At 32.2% G+C, this 17,135-nt stretch overlaps 1 protein-coding gene across 2 annotated transcripts in view; it reads left to right on the top strand.

Moving 5' to 3' along the window:
• The window catches only part of LOC126780733 (dipeptidase 1-like), a 74,989-nt gene that overhangs the window by 29,038 nt on the left and 28,816 nt on the right, over nt 1–17,135 (top strand). The window contains exon 2 of one of the 2 annotated variants that reach the window (XM_050505401.1): nt 13,947–13,994. The exons of the other annotated variant lie outside the window; for it this stretch is intronic. Coding sequence (XP_050361358.1) covers nt 13,947–13,994 — 48 coding nt within the window. The remainder of the gene's footprint in view (nt 1–13,946; nt 13,995–17,135) is intronic. 2 annotated transcript variants of the gene reach the window in all.

Raw genomic sequence — 17,135 nt, 5'->3', positions numbered from 1 at the left:
ATCCATCTGTAAATTGGTTTAGTTACTCCTAACAACAACGTTAGATATGAATAAAGCTTTGATCATAATTTAGCTTAATTCTTTCGAAAGATTCTTGTATACAAACTTTTTTTTTTTCGAATCAAATCGGAGGAGCTTGTAAGGTACAAAATTAACTGGCGCTGATTAAATCATAATGGATTCATTACATTAATGTGCAGTTATGACGTAGTTTAGTAAACATACTGCAATATTTACAGTATTTACAGTAATGTGTTTTTACTGTTCAGCATTTTAATGTTAAAAAAGTGCAAACAATTACTTTAAAAATATCAAAATTAATACTATTTAAAGCAATTTCTTTTAAAAAAAAAGATGCTCACATTATAAATGTTGACTGAAATTTTTAATTTTGCATGACTTGCAAATAAACGCACATAAAAAAGTTATTATGAAAGTGTATATAGTATGATATTTATTCATATAAATGATATTCGAAATTCCTTTCTGTACATATAATTTAAAATTTATGAAAATCAAATATTTATCATGACTCAATTTATTAAAATATAGCCTTTGCACAAATATTATATGTAATAGGATTATTATAAATGCATTCAAATTTGATTCAAAATCCTCCAGCCCTCACAAAGCCAGTGTAATGTCAATATCGTGTCTATTCTCTTCCGCTTCCATTCACATATGTACATTTTAATATTACAGCGAGCATTGGTCAAAATATTTCCTTTCTTATACATAAAAAGAGAAAAGCTAAGTCTTCTTAGAAAGTCAGTATATCTAGTGAAGTTATAAAATATACATATCATAAAACGAAATTATGTTAACAATATTTACATATGATTTACAAATCATATATATATATATATATATATATAAGATAAAAGATAACATTATAATTCTACTGAATGCTTGGAACTGTTTCTTATTTCTTTTTGCAATCTAGAAGTAAGTTTTTACCATTAATAGAACAAAGAAATTTAAAATTTTAAGTTACTTAACCGTAGAATTTATAAGACAATTCGCTTATGTTACTTTACATTTGAGCGGAGATGGCCAAGTGGCAAGAACACGTAAATCTTGACTGAAGACTTTGGGTTCACACCAGCGCAAGTACCACTGACCTTTCGTATTCTAAATAATTTTTGGTTATGGCTTTGACGAAAATGTTTTTGTCGGATGAAATTCTGACACAGAAAAAGCTATTTGAGCAACCAAAAACCTCCTCAAGGGAAGAGGAGGCTTTTACCCAACGTTGGGAAACAGTCTGGGACTTTTCTTTTTAAGCTAATTTCTACCGCATTATTTTTATAAACTCGTTGTAAATTTATATACTAATGCATTTTTACTACATACTTTTAAATAAATAATTAAATAAATATTTTTATAAGCTCTTGCAGCACATAATATTTTGCTAAGAACATTAACTTGTACATTATATTTAAATTAATTTAATTTAAATTTTTTTTCATTAGGGTTCACGTTAAAAAATTGTATATATTCCTACATATACCTTATTTACTATGGGAAAATAATATAACGCCCTTAAGCTTAGACTTTCTATACCATATAATATACTGGATAAGGTAGGTTATTCAAATTTAACGCTAAATAAAGTATTACATATTTTTAAAATTTTGTTTTATATTATTTACTTATTATAAACGACGAAATTGTTCTCAGATATTCTTTGGCATTAAATATAACAAGTTCATTATATTAATCTGTATTATTCTTCTGTTAAAAAAAAAGAATTTAAAATTCATTTATATATATCATATATATATATATGCTGCTTAAATTGGATTCGTATTTTTTTTCTATACTGTTTACTGCCGAACATGAGATGAATTATTTATTTTTATTTTATTGTTTTGGATTCTATTAACATTCGTTTAAAGCCGCTTTTAATCCCCTATTCCATATCTAAATTAATATTTGATATTCAAATTCAAACATACATTCCTGTTATTTAAAAAAACCTTTACTTCGTAACCGGACACTGCGCTAGAGAATTGAAGATTAAACTACATCGTATCTGTGTCCTATTGTCTGTAGTACAAGATCCTTTGAAGTAGATGTAAGTGAAACAGGAAGTCAAACAAACATATAGGGATCCTCTTGGCGAGTAACATGTGACTCCGTTCGTGATTGCCCTTACTTGATATCAAAGTGACATGCTACGCCTAGCGCTTGCCTTAATGGTAGGATCATATATCAAAGGGATTTAAATCGTCTTGTATGTCGAAATAACATTCACCTATGCTAGATCTTCGTGTCTACATGGTTCTCTGCCGTGGGTACCACCCACCACTCATAAGGTAATCTGTAATTTATAATTAAATCATAATATTTTTATAAATAGTAACATAAGCAAAATTGTTTTTATATATAAGAGTTATTTACGTGATTGAAAATTAAAATAATTTCGTATCAAAATATTATTAAAACTAAATATTTTATGTAACATGTCTCTCTATCATTTTATTTTATTTTATTTATTTTTTAAGGACCACTAGTAGCTACTACATGTTTTAATGACAAATGTAAAACAATTTAGTGAAAATAGCTAACATGTGAAGCTTTTTAAAGTAGCCACAACAATTACAATATTTGTTTTAAAAATACATTAACACATAATTATAGCAACATGAGTAGAAAGATTAAAAAAAAAAAAATAAGTCCAAATTGGTACAAATTAAAGACCATAAAAAAATAAACATGCACTTAATAAAATTAAAATTAAAAACACAAATAGTTTGAATTGATATAGGTACAAATTAAAATTAAATAATTCATTAAATTCATGCAAAGTTTACGTTACAAAAAATTACTAAAAATATACTAATTAATACAAAATAAAATTAAGATAACATTATTTATTATTTATTTATTATTTATTTGCATCTCTCAACAATTCTAGCGCCCGTTTACGATAAATCATGGTAGAGTCATTAAAAATATCTAGATCTTGACAAAAACCATTATACAACCGTGATGATCTAGGCATTGGTGCATTACATCCTAATTTCGTTTTTGATATTCTGACATTAAAAGTGCCCAGAAAACTACGAACATTGCGTCTTGGAATACGATAGTATATCTTTTCAAGTAAGTAAGTACAGTCGATCTCGTTACGAATTATCTTAAATAGGAAAGAGAGATCTAATAATTGTCTGCGTACAGAGAGACTATCCATATTAAAGTCTTTCAAGAGATTGCTGTAATTTTTATTAGATTTATTGTATGAGGTTTTTTTGTTTCTGGATAGATGATATACAAATCGCTTCTGTATTCTCTCTATACGCAGACGATGTACATTGTAACAAGGATGCCACACAACACTACCGTACTCCAGTACACTACGCACGTAAGCGTTATAGATTATTTTTTTCGTGTTATTCGTGAAGTGTTTACCATTTTTTCTAACTTACATTTTTTCGAACTTTTCGTAATTATTTTATTGAAGTGCGGGACAAAAGTAAGCTTGTCATCAAAAATGACACCCAAATCACTTATTTCTAAAACTTACTTGATGTTATCAACGCTATATATTGTTTTGATTATATTGAGCTTTCGCGTAAATTTTATATGCTTGCATTTACTGACGTTTAATTCCATTTTATTATTTTTACACCAATTATATATAGCATTAATATCCGCCTGTAAGAGCTTTGAGTCAGCTAAGCTATATAGTAATAACTATCCCGGCTACATGCTTGAAGAATCTTTTAAAGCGAAAGCCGGAGTATGCTTGTTCGTCAGGGCGGATGTTGTTACCGATTGCGCTGCTTGGAGGACCCCTCCTTCTCCATGTTGGTGGCACGTGTGGACCTGGTTCGTCAGAGTCGAGTCTACGTGTGCCTCTACAGATCCCACAATGGTGACTTGGAGACAAGCCGATTGTTCGACCTTTGATCTTAGTCGGGTGGCAGATGCTGCGCAAGAGCAGTTTCCTAACGCGGAATTGGTGTTTTTGGGGGATTTTAATGCTCACCATGAATCATGGTTGAAATCCCTCAAAACTGACCATGCTGGAAGAACTGCTCATGCTTTTGCTCTCACACACGACTTGACCCAACTGGTTGATCAGCCCACCAGGATCCCAGACATTGATGGGCAAGCGCCTTCTCTACTGGATCTTCTGCTGACTTCTCACCCGGTGGAATATCAGGTTGTGGTTCAAGCTCCACTTGGTTCTTCGGATCACGGCCTTATATGCAAACGTCGCGTTTGGCACTATAAGTCGGCAGATTGGGACGGTATGCGCGATTACTATGCGTCAGTCCCTTGGAAGGAACGTTGCTTCAGTGGGAATGACCCGACAGCTAGTGCCGCTGCTGTTGCTGATGAGATCATGTTAGGAATGGAATACTACATTCCTAGCTCAGATCTCATCAATAGGGGTACGCGTAACCGTTGGTTCACGCGTGAATGTGCCGACGCTGTATCATCTAAGCAGGCGGCATATCGCAAGTGGATCAACGGCTGCATTAGCGGGGCATCTAACATTGACTCACTGAAAGCAAACTACAATAAAAATTCCAAGTCCTGTAGGAAGGCATACACGAGAGCGGATGCACAGCGCATTGTACAGATTGGTCATGACCTTATTTCGCATCCTAGGGGCTCCCGTAGCTTCTGGCGTCTGACCAAGTCTGTGCAAAACAATTTCTGCCAACCTTCGCTGCCACCACTCAGAAATCCGGACAGATCGCTAGCTCACAGTCCGCAGGAGAAAGCCGACCTCCTGGCTAAACTCTTTGCCGACAACTCTGTGATCGATGATTGTAGTGCGCAGCCACCAACAATACCTTCATGTGGCCACACGATGCCTGACATCAAAATCAGGCAACGTGATGTGCGTGCATAGCTGCAATCACTCGATATACGGAAAGCTAGCGGTCCCGATGGAATACCAGCCATTGTGCTGAAGAAGTGCGCGGCGGAGCTGTCTCCTGTGTTAACGCGCCTGTTCCAACTTTCTCTCTCTTCGGGATGTGTGCCGGAGGCTTGGAAAAGAGCTAATGTGCAAGCGGTTCCCAAAAAAGGGGATCGGTCTGACCCGGCAAATTATCGGCCAATAGCTATCACCTCAGTACTTTGTAAGGTGATGGAACGGATTCTAAACAACCAACTGATCCATTACCTAGAAGATCACTGTCTAATTAATGATCGTCAGTACGGGTTTCGACCAAAACGGTCCAAAGGTGATCTTCTAGCGTACGTAACGCACCTCTGGGGTGAAGCTATCGACAAGCATGGAGAATCGTTGGCTGTCAGCCTCGATATCTCCAAGGCTTTCGACAGGGTCTGGCACAGAAGTCTTCTCTCCAAGCTACCGGCATATGGTCTGCCTGCTCAGCTATGCACCTGGATTGCCAGCTTCCTACACAAGCGTAGCCTTCGTGCTTTAGTAGATGGTTGCGCTTCACAATTCTATGTAGTGAATGCTGGCGTCCCCCAGGGATCTGTGCTATCTCCCACACTCTTTCTTTTGCATATCAATGATATGCTCTCTCTTGGGAACATACATTGCTATGCAGATGATAGTACAGTGCATGGTGGATACCACGGACGCGCAGTGGCTGGGCGGGTGGAAACTGAGGAGAGGCGGGAGAATCTTGTTATTGAACTCGATAGGACATTAGAGCTCATCGCCAAATGGGGTTCTGATAATCTTGTTGAGTTTAATGCCAAGAAAACACAGGTGTGCGCTCTCACAGCGAAAAAGTCACCATTTTACCCTCATCCCTCCCTCTGTGGCACACCGCTGATGATACAAAGCAAAATCGCCATGCTGGGGATGGACGTTCGCTGCGACCTTAGTCCAAGGGATTACATCGAGGCTATTATAAAAACAGCTTCACGAAAACTCGGAGTTCTGAACAAGGTGCGGCGTTTTTTCACGCCACAACAACTGTGCCTGTTATACAAAACACAGGTACGGTCTTGCGTTGAATATTGCTCGCACCTTTGGGATGGCTCCGCTAAGTACCTACTGGAGGCCTTGGACCGGTTGCAGCGACGTGCAGTACGCATTATTGGCGACGTAAAGGTCACTAACACCCTTGAACCTTTACAATTGCGTCGCGAGATAGCAGCACTGAGCGCTTTCTATCGTCTGTATCACGGCGAGTGCTCTGAGGAATTATTCTCTTTAATTCCTGCTTCCCCCTTCCTTCTTAAGTCCACGCGAGCTGGTTCTCGATGTCACCGCCTTACTGTGACATCAATTCCATCGCGCACAAAGAAATTTGGCAACTCCTTTCTTTGTCGCACTACCAAAAAATGGAATTCCTTACCAGCTCACGTGTTCCCCTCCTCTTACAACCCGGGTTCCTTCAAACGAGGCGTGAAGAGGCATCTTGCGGGCCGGCAAGGCGGGGACGGCTAGTACAGAACATTCTTCCCGACTGTACTGGCCGTCGTCGCGTTTGGACTCTACTACCACTTACCATCAGGTGGAGTAGAGTCATTTGCCATCCCGGGGCATATAAAAAAAAAAAGAAAAGTTGTTTATTACTTTTGTTAATTTTAAATCGTCCGCAAATAAAAATACTCTACTATAATGTACCGTATCGCAAATATCGTTAATGAAGATATTAAAGAGCCAAGGTCCTAAGTGTGACCCTTGAGGAACCCCGGAGCAGGCTTTATATAGACTCGAGCTAAAACCTTTTAAGACAACAAATTGTTGTCTATTGTATAAATATGATTTGAACCACTCAAGCATATTACCATTGAATCCGTACTTGCTTAGTTTTAAGAGTAAAATATCGTGCGAAACTTTGTCGAAAGCCTTGGTTAAATCGGTATAAATTGCGTCAACTTGTTTGTGGTTATCAATAGCTGGCACAATGAATTCACTGTACGAAACAAGATTTGATGTTGTAGATCGACCCTTTATAAAGCCGTGCTGGTTATTATTATTCATTTGCTTTACATGACATTCTAGATGTGGGTAAACTATTGCTTCAAATACTTTGGCAAGAGTGGAAAGTATGGAAATCGGTCTATAATTCTCAATGCACTCACTACCCATGGACTTATATACTGGTACGATCCTAGCTATTTTCCACTTATCGGGAAAAACACCTGAGCGAAGTGATTCGTTGTATAATAAATATAAAGGGAAACTTAGTATCCATGCACATTTAGAAATAAATATAGGAGGGATATTATCATAACCTGTCCCTTTAGTTGTATCAAGTCTTTTTAAGTATTGATAAATCTGTCTTCGCGATATTACAAAATTAGTGAACGCTCCAAAGTCAAATTGTTTTTTACATTTGTCATTAAAACATGTAGTAGCTACTAGTGGTCCTTAAAATAAATAAATAAAATAAAATAAATCATGACACTGCGCCCAAAACAATTACTCATCTCGAACACGTCTGTGAGGAAAATAATTGTAGAAAAGATATTTCATATAATAGTTATATGAATAGAATCGAAGACATATAATATAGTATACCTATAAACAACCCGCAGTAGAGCAAGGAGGTAAATTGAGCTTTATTTGTGTGTTCCTGTAAAAGAAAAGTTTATCAGTTGACGGACGATTTTCTTAAAGATAATTTTCAAATGTAAATCAAATTTTATGTATTTTTTTATTAATGTAGTTCAAATTAAAAAAATAAATCAAAATAATAATATATTTCAAATTAAAACAATAACTAAAATATTATTGACTTATGAATCGATTTATAGAAGGATCAACCAATATCGACTAGTGTGAATGAGTAGTATTTCAAGAGTAACATAACTTTATAACAGAATTTCGATATCAAATATTAATTAATAACATTCTAAGGATATTTCATTAACATTTCAGGAACTATGTACGATCGTTATTTCATCGGTATTTGTACAGAACATTCTATAGTATAGTACAGTTACCAATTGTTTTGTTTAATTTGTTTAATTGCATGTTTAATTAAGCCGTGTCTTCTTAAGAATGTCAAATCAATAATGACAGAAAAAGAGAAATTAGTATTTATAACATCTATACATCCGCTTAGCAACGTTTATAAGCAAAGCAAAGCATTATTTATTATTACTTATAATTATAATTAAAAATTTTGTAACGCAATTCTAAATTACAACCACAATTTGTCATTTATTATTCTGACAAATGTTTTATTATGTTTAAAAATTGTACCTATAGTATTCAATTTTAATTAGCTATATTCTCGATATCGGATTGCTTTCAATTTAAACATTATTCTAATATTTGTATTTGATGATTAATTAAGTACGTAACTCTTTATAAGATAACTGTGTAACTGTGTAACTGTGTACGGTAAGTAAGGTCAAGGAAATTGTTCGCAGGGGATAAAAAAATATATGTCATTCCCTAGAGCACAAACAAAATGATGAACAATGTTCTCCAAAAGTGAAAATATATATTATCATAAAATTTCGTTACATATTTTATATCAATATCTTGAAATTGAAAATCCAACGCATACCTAACAAAGTTATGTTTTCGTATAATGAAAGGCCCTGGCACCACTTTACCTAAATACAAAAACTCCGTCGAAGCGCGCACGCTCTCTTTTGTAGGGCGAGATTAAATTTTAAACATCAATCATAACTTGACATTGTTTATGCTACAATTCGTGTAAAGAACCTCATTTTTCCAAACATGGTATGCTTTTCTCGTATTTGTATTATATTAATGTGTATATAGTAGTTTTAAATGTATTTCCACGATTACTTTTTTTCTATGATAAAAATATTAGGTACCACGCGAAATTTATTAAAGACCGCTCGGTATTTTTACTATGTTTCATGCACAGACAGATTGAATAACAGAGAACATTTTTCAAATAATTCAATTTCGTTTTTATCATATAAGAATTTTTGATGACAACAGAATAATTCATCATTAAAATGATGTTGACATACCAAGACAAATAATATATCCCTTTTAAAATATAAATGTATATTTGCTAAGTGTTTCACTAACACGGTTCGGCTTAAAGTCGAACTTGTAATACTGGCCTAAGAGCCATTGAAATTCCTCGACCGGCAAACGGTACGGAAGTTATATAAGAGACCAAGTGGTATTTCACGCGACCGTAGATTGTAGAAGTGAAATGCACTCAACATTTGCGGCTAGAAAACTAACATATAAATTATATTTGTTTTTTTTTGCATTTAATATAAATACCTATGCAATTTAGTCTTTGAAAAGAGAGTTTCTTGCTGATATAGCTTTGTGTTATTATATTCTTGTGAATTACTTCCTTTTTAGGCCAGTAGCTAGATCCCGAGGTCTTGAGTACAAGATTCCCCGGTTGGGCCGGCAAAAAAGTTATTGATTTTATTTGTCGAAAATTCTCAGTAGAAAACCGTAGTATCGAAGTCCAATACCTCGTAAATTCCCTTCCTCTTAAAGCAAGTAGAGCTGTTGGTCCTGCGCCTAAAATTCTTCCGATCGAATGAATAAATAAGTGACGGAATATAGAGTGCATCTGTGTTTGCGCACACACTTGTGCACTATAATATAACCGGCGCACTTGAATCTCTCTTGAGATTGGCCGCCGTGGCCGAAATCGGTCAGGAGGACGCAAAATCCTGTTAATAAAATAACAAAAGTGCTTGTAAGATTTTGAATAATTTTATATATATTTCTTTATTTTTATATGTTATATAATAAAAATCCTACTGGTTGTGTAATCTCATGGGCGAAAATTGAAACTGTGAAATTTACATCTGACCAAGTGTAAATGTATTCAGTCAGCGCCGACACCTAAATACTAGAATTAGTATGGTAATTCTAACGTACCATTAGCGAACTATTCTTTCTCTAACAAAAGCATCATAAATTCTGCCGTCGATTCACCTGTGACCTGTATTGTGGTTAATAGAAAACTCTTAATCTCTCCCCAAGCTGTAGCTCGCTAGCTTCTACTTTTATATGGTTTATTGGACTGGATTTATTGTTGCTATTTTTTTTCTCTCAATCTTTTTTCATTTATTTGTCTTATACAAATAATAATATTGTTTAAAAAGAATTATCGAATCAGATAGAAAATGAGAACAGAAAATATATCGTTTTGAGCATAAATTTTTTTGCAAAACTAATTTTGTGAAGGCAAGTGAGCTAATTTGGCTTATGATAATTGACAATGTATCTTCGCCGGTAGACACCAAAATCACCTTGAGCCAGAGTTGCCTTGAGTAAGATGGGCCTTTATTTACACAGGTCCTTCCAGCTGGAATACATCATGTTTCGTGGTATTCCGAATATATATTAATGTTAATTGTTAGAACAATTAAGGAACACTGTCGCATCTCAGAAACAAAAATAAAAAAACGAAAAAATGCTTTAATTTAGCATTCACTTAATAGAAATGGCAAAGGAAAGAATATAAGAAACTCAATTCGCGCGAAGAATGCAAAGAATTTATGTCTTTATTACCTGGACGCTAGACTTCATAAAAGAACAAAAGATAGTCTCTTGAATGTTAGAGTAACAGAAATCATTATCTTTCCTTAATTTAGATTCACCTCTTTAGTTGGGAAAGCATTTGCTTTCTAATTATATTATATAAAGCAAGCATTAATGAAATCTAAACGTAGCTTTTATTATTTAAAATATCTACTTAAATGCACTAACCCTCAAGACAAACTAGATTCTGTTCACCTTTATAGCAATGACTTCGCTTATTATTTTATGCATAAAAAGAATAATTAGTCTTTTAAATTGACTGCAACGTCAAAAGGCTTTAATTTGTAACGGTACTTACCTTTTTTTTCTTCACTTTGGCGCGACCTCGATCTCTCGCCCTCAGAAGTATAAAAACTGCTGCTTTCCATTCAAACTTTTATTCCTTTAAGCCTAAATTACACCAGTTATGTTCGAAGTGAAATTTACACGTTTATTGTAAGAATTAAATCCTGGAGGAGTTGAAAACAATAAAATATATCTTGCTATGCTTTATTGTGAATAATATAATATTGTGAATTAAATAAAAATACTATCAAATTGAAAACATTTTTTTTTCTATTAAATTATGATTATAACTGACTATGAATATATTATATTCTTATTGTCAATGTTGGAATAAGCTCTAAACCGTCTCCTCAAAAGGTTAGGAGAGCTTAGCCCAATTGTAGGTCATTTACAAGCTGTTACTATTTTCACATCAATTTCAAACGATTATCACTATATCCTGTACAAGTTAGCTTGATCTTTTTGACAGACGGACTAGTGATGGATAACAGAAAATATCTATAAATAGTAGTCCAAAAAATAATGTTTTAAAATACTTGTAACTGTGACGAGATGGTGTGGGTGTATTATGTGTGAAATTCTTTATTGCACTAGACATATAAAACATTGGGTTGATAAGCGACGGTGGGTCAATATTCATAATAAGTACTTATTTAATATTACAGGGTTATTTTTGGACCTCCCGCTAAAATTAAATAGGTGGTTCAGATCATGAAGGTAAACAACTTTCCCAAAGAAACACGGTCGAATTTTTTTTCACTTTTCGTAATTCAAATTAGAATTCACTTATTTTTTTACCTTATTTTTCGAAAAAGAGTTATACCAGCTAAAGAGATAAACGATCTAACTTAACAATGATCTTTAATAATGATTTTTTGTAATCGATATTTGTAACAGTTACTGCCTGTTATTCGTGTCCCATCCGTCCGCCCAATGTAACATTGTACAAGCATCTGTTACTTTCAGTGTTCCTATTTAAATTTTACTTTGAAGCAATAAAAAGTCTTAAAAATTTTCGGATAACGCTTGAATCTTTAGAGACTTTTGTATTATATGTATTTTTTTAATATTTTTACAATTTTTAAAATCATTAAATTAAGAAAATAATATGTTCGTCATTGCAAAGTTATGTCGATCACAAAAATTTACATCTGTCAACAAGATCAAGCCAACTTGTACAGGTGTAAGTCGTAAGTAACCGTTCTATTAAAAAATCACATTATGTTCGTGAAATGAAAAGTAATATGTCAGAAGAATTACAAAAGACAAACGTTTCTGCTACTTGGCTTGATGGAATTAGATCCGAATTATTTTAACATAACAAAAGAGTAAGCTAGTAGCCATTTTCACCTGAAATTTAGTTGCATTTATTAAAAGTATTAGTTTTTTTAAAGTTCATTCAACTCGCATATTAAGCGAGCGTTCTCATATTTCAACAGAATTTTGCAAGTAGTGAAACCATTCAAAAACTTTAACCACAACAACATTAAATATTGCAGCTTTAATGTTGTTGTGGTGCTCAAACTCAATTCCCATATCAAATCAAAGTAACTGTTTCATGTTAAATTGACTTCACATAACAAAATAACCACGTGATTTACTTATATTAAATAGATTAACATCAACATAAAGAATATTTTTGTTTTAAAAAAGAGCTGCAGCAGCCCAGTGGAAGATTAAGAGGAGATATCAAATCCGGACACAATTGAATTTTCATGAGATTAAATACTTTTATAATTCACCTCGAGCTCGGCGGTGAAGAAAAATATTGTGAGAAAGCCCACATGTTTCAGATGAAATCTTCATAGATACATGTGTATCAACCAACTCATATCCATTGCACCTTCATGTAACAAGCCTTTGATAATGCTTTTGCAGTAGTTGCAGCCTATTTATGATTAGCATAAAAAATATAAAACTCCCCTTTATTTTCTTTCAGTTTTAATATTGTTTTGAAAATCTGTCTGTAGCCAGCGCAATAGAATAAAATTAAGTACAAAACAAACTTTAGTTCCATTATATAGCTACAATTCAATTAAAACTAATTCCTATTTGTGGCACCGTATTAGAGTTGAACCCAAAATGCTCTACTTATTCCAAAGCTTTATATAAAGATAGCCTTGTCTCCATCAATAATCAATAACCTTAATTAATCATTAATTGGAAATTAAAATAAAACTAAAACCCTTGGTTATTATAAATTAAAAGCTTTTCGTATTTAACAAGTAACGTTGTACTTCAATAAAGTTAAACATTCATTATTCTTATAATTTTCATTATTAGTTATAATGTAAGTAATATAAAAAAATACGAGTTCCTAGAATCCGCACAATAAAAACATTTCGCAATAAAAGAACGCGAGAATTCTAGCCCTACGGCACTTAGGAAATAGGATTCGAAAGTATATTTACTTATATTGAGTATACTGCTTAGAGAAGATATTAGAATATGTAAAAATGTCGGTGTAAATACGTCTAGATTTTGGTTTAATCTTTATCCAAATTATCTTAAATAATTTTATCAACTCTTCTTATTCTTATTTATATATATACATGTATAATTATTAGAATTGATATACTTATTATTATGATTTGGTGGGCGTCCTCATATTGTGTGTGTTTATTTTTAAATTTATAACATATTGTACCATGGTACAATATCTTATGATTTAAAAAAAAAACTGAACTGAATGTTCATGAACATTGATTAGAAATCATAATTTGAGCCGATAACTAGCATCGAATAGCCGTGGGTCTGATAAGAAACCACTTTTGCTTTGTGTGTTTCTACTGTAGATGCAACTATCTTGTAATTACGGATATTTGTTTTAAAAAAATGTAAAAAATAAGTAATAATCTACTGATAAAATGGATCTCCCCTTTTAATAGATATATTTAAAAAAAAATATCTATTGTATGTACTGTTATTTTTAAAAACTATATTAAATAGTAAACAAAATTTGTCAAGCATAAACTTAAATGAGCATAAATAACCAACACTATTGATTTAATTGTGTGAAACATTTCCTTTCATATTACGGGTGTAATATATGTATATATTTCGTCCAGCAGTGGACGGCGATAAGCTGAAAATAAAAACCGCAGTAGAACATTATAAGAATAACTTTAATTAGAGTCAACTTCCTGACGTAAAATATTGTCTCAAAGTGGAAAAACAAGTAAAATTTATTTTTTCTTTTCAGGTCAACCACCGAGGAGGATGATTAAGTTACCTAACTTTTTAGTTGGAGGTAAGTTGGAAATCATTTTATATATTTGCTATATTTAAATTACATTTACATTATTAAATGTAAATTTTAATGTAATACTTATGGCATTTTAATAAAGAATGTTTAAAGCAATTAAATCTTAACATAAAACATAATTACTGTTATCCCTTATCAAACAATAACTTAAAGCCTTTTTTAACGCTTACGATACGTTTGCGATTTTATTCCTCATAAATAAACCTCATTTGAATTGTAACTCAAAGCCAATTGTACTAATTTATAACGGTTACGATACGATTTGGGAACCCAAATCTATTCCGATCCAACTTCGATCGAATCGCAACTGGATCTTTGTGTTAGTAGAATAGGAAAACGGTTAAACGGAAGCGATTATGTTTTGATTCGATGGCGATAAAATGATAATTTGCTAGTAGAATTGTAATCCAAAAATGCTCACGAAAGGTTAAGCTAAAATAGTTAAGAACGTATTTTTATTACAGCGTTTTCAGTATAATACGACTAAATCTTCCGGTCATACCTATTTATTTATTTTATTTACTTATACCAACAAAATATTATTATATTTATTTTTATTCTTGGGACCCATAAGCTTAGTCAGCATGTTTGCAACAATACTTTTTCTAGATTTAAAAATCTTAATGAGCCTTTTCATTACAAACAAATGGCTAAACCCATCTTAATAAAATCACGGCTTTTATATATTTATATATTGATTATTAACAATTATTATTTAAAGCCAACTAACATAAAAAAAACAATAATACTAAAATTGAAATCTTTCACGTACAGATATTTACAATCGTATTTTAATCGAGCTTTAGATTATAAAAAAGTCATCTTTTAATAATCGAAACAAAAATATGAAATCGAAATCATTATTTTGCAATCGGTGCTACAATATTAAAACAATGTTGTTTTAATATTGTAGCCGGTCATATGCAAAGTTGTACATATTATATTCATAGACTTTCTTGACTACTGAATGCTACGCCACATGATATATATTTATTTATTTCACAAAGATTCATATTTGAAAATGATATGATTGATCTTGGACAGTATAAGACTCAGTGTGCAATAAAATAGTCATCAAATGAAACTAAGATTAGGTACTGGCTATCCCAGCTAGGCTCATTCAAGGCTCTGATAAGGTAACATTCAAGACTCTGTTAAGGTAACCTCTATAAAGGTTATCATCATCTGCAATTTGAAATAATTTTAATTAAATATATTTATTTAAAAGTCACAAATTAAATTAATTAATCTATTCTAAAATTTTGATTTAAAATAGTATTTTTGACAGCGTAAAAGGAAGAAAATATTTTTAGGACAAAACAAAGTCTGATGTAAGAGTTCGTTTACATTTCATGTCTTATTGTGGAACTAAAACTTTCGCCAGTTTAGAGGATCATCACACAATTGTGTTAGTAACCGCTTTTTATCGTTTTCTGTGTCTGTTTTATTTAAAGGATATAAAATATGTTTATAGCTTTCTTTATTTTATTGTTTAGACTTAAGGTGATAACGTCGTATAGTTCCCAGAAATTTTACTTTTATGATATTTTTGCAAGTTTAGAAGATTCTACATTTCTCTTTTCTTGCATTTATTGTAGCTAAGGGATTGGTATTTACGTATTATAGATTTAAATATGAAGAGTTGGCGAACCGACAGTACCTAGGATTCTTTGTATAAATTCTATCGTGAGGAATTTGAATGTTCAGTTTGTTATTACTTTGAAAATAGATCATTGTGCTCTTTCTAGACGTAGCATCAAAGTTTTTAATATTTCCTACAGAGACCGATATGTACGATATAAATAACGATTGAACTTTTGCAGCATATATCATAAAGATCTACTAGAATACGGCCTGCAAGTAGAATATATATATATATATATATATATATATATATATATATATTGCGTGGGTGCGAAAATATATATATATATATATATATATATATATATATATATATATATATATATATATATATATATATATATTCTTATATTATTTCTTTATTTTAAATATTAAGTTCAATGCACACCAAGGCGAGAACTATTGAGGCTATATAAATAATTACAAATATAATTTATATTTGTCTAAAATTTATAGCAGAATGCAGGGAGAATTAACGACACTTAACTTTTTTTAAATTTAGTAAAACGATGTCATCTGTGTAACATTGCAGATGGGAATAGAAAAGCGACATACATTAGAAGTGTATAGAAGAAATAGCATGAAACTCAGACAGCCACTACGAGGAACATCGTAGTCATGCAATAGAGTTAGACGATGAAAACTCGTACTGTCGACGTGGGTGCGCAGATCTTCGCATCAGCTCTTGACATGACAGATGACACACAGTCAAAAAAAAATTATAAAAATTATGATAGCGATAAAATAAACATAAGATTTTAATAAATAAAATGGACGCATATCGTAAAAGCTTAAAAGTGTACGAGTCTTAAAACATCCACTTTACAAAAAATTAATACGAAACTATTATTAATTATTATTCATATGCAAAAAATCGAACTCTTCTGAATAAGACACAATTCAATAGACATATTCATGTCTTTTTTGGAGCATTACAAGAGCTGTATGAGTTAATGGAAAAACGATAAGTATTCACAGTTCACCTTTGCCAATACATTTTCAATGCATTACTAAAGCGCCGACAATTGAAGTTATTGTATAACTCGTCGTCTAACTCTATGGCAATTTCGTGAAGCATATTTAATTTATATTTCTCGTATAAGGTTATCAAACATGTTTTTATTTAAAAATCATATATATTAATATGCGGCCGAAAATATACAAATGTTGACGATCCAGACCCATTCGTTAATAATACGATTAAAGTAACAAGCTTAAAAAATAATATTAAAAGTATTACTTATTTATATTTTTTATATAATTGAAAATTAAAAAAAAATACTTTTAAATAAATATTGAGTTAACACATAAAAACATAGTTTCGTTAACAAAATAAATGTATTTTTTATAGCATCATTTATTAATTATACTGTTATACTGGTGCCAGAGAGATGGCATAAAAAAGCGTCGATGTTTTCTGTCATGGCATACGAGTCAATCTTACCCCCAAGATGCGCAAATAGGTGCTTCACATGAAAATCA

This window comes from Nymphalis io, chromosome Z, assembly GCF_905147045.1.
Source record: "Nymphalis io chromosome Z, ilAglIoxx1.1, whole genome shotgun sequence".
Lineage (NCBI taxonomy): Eukaryota > Metazoa > Arthropoda > Insecta > Lepidoptera > Nymphalidae > Nymphalis > Nymphalis io.
This window is presented reverse-complemented; position numbering and strand designations above follow the sequence as displayed.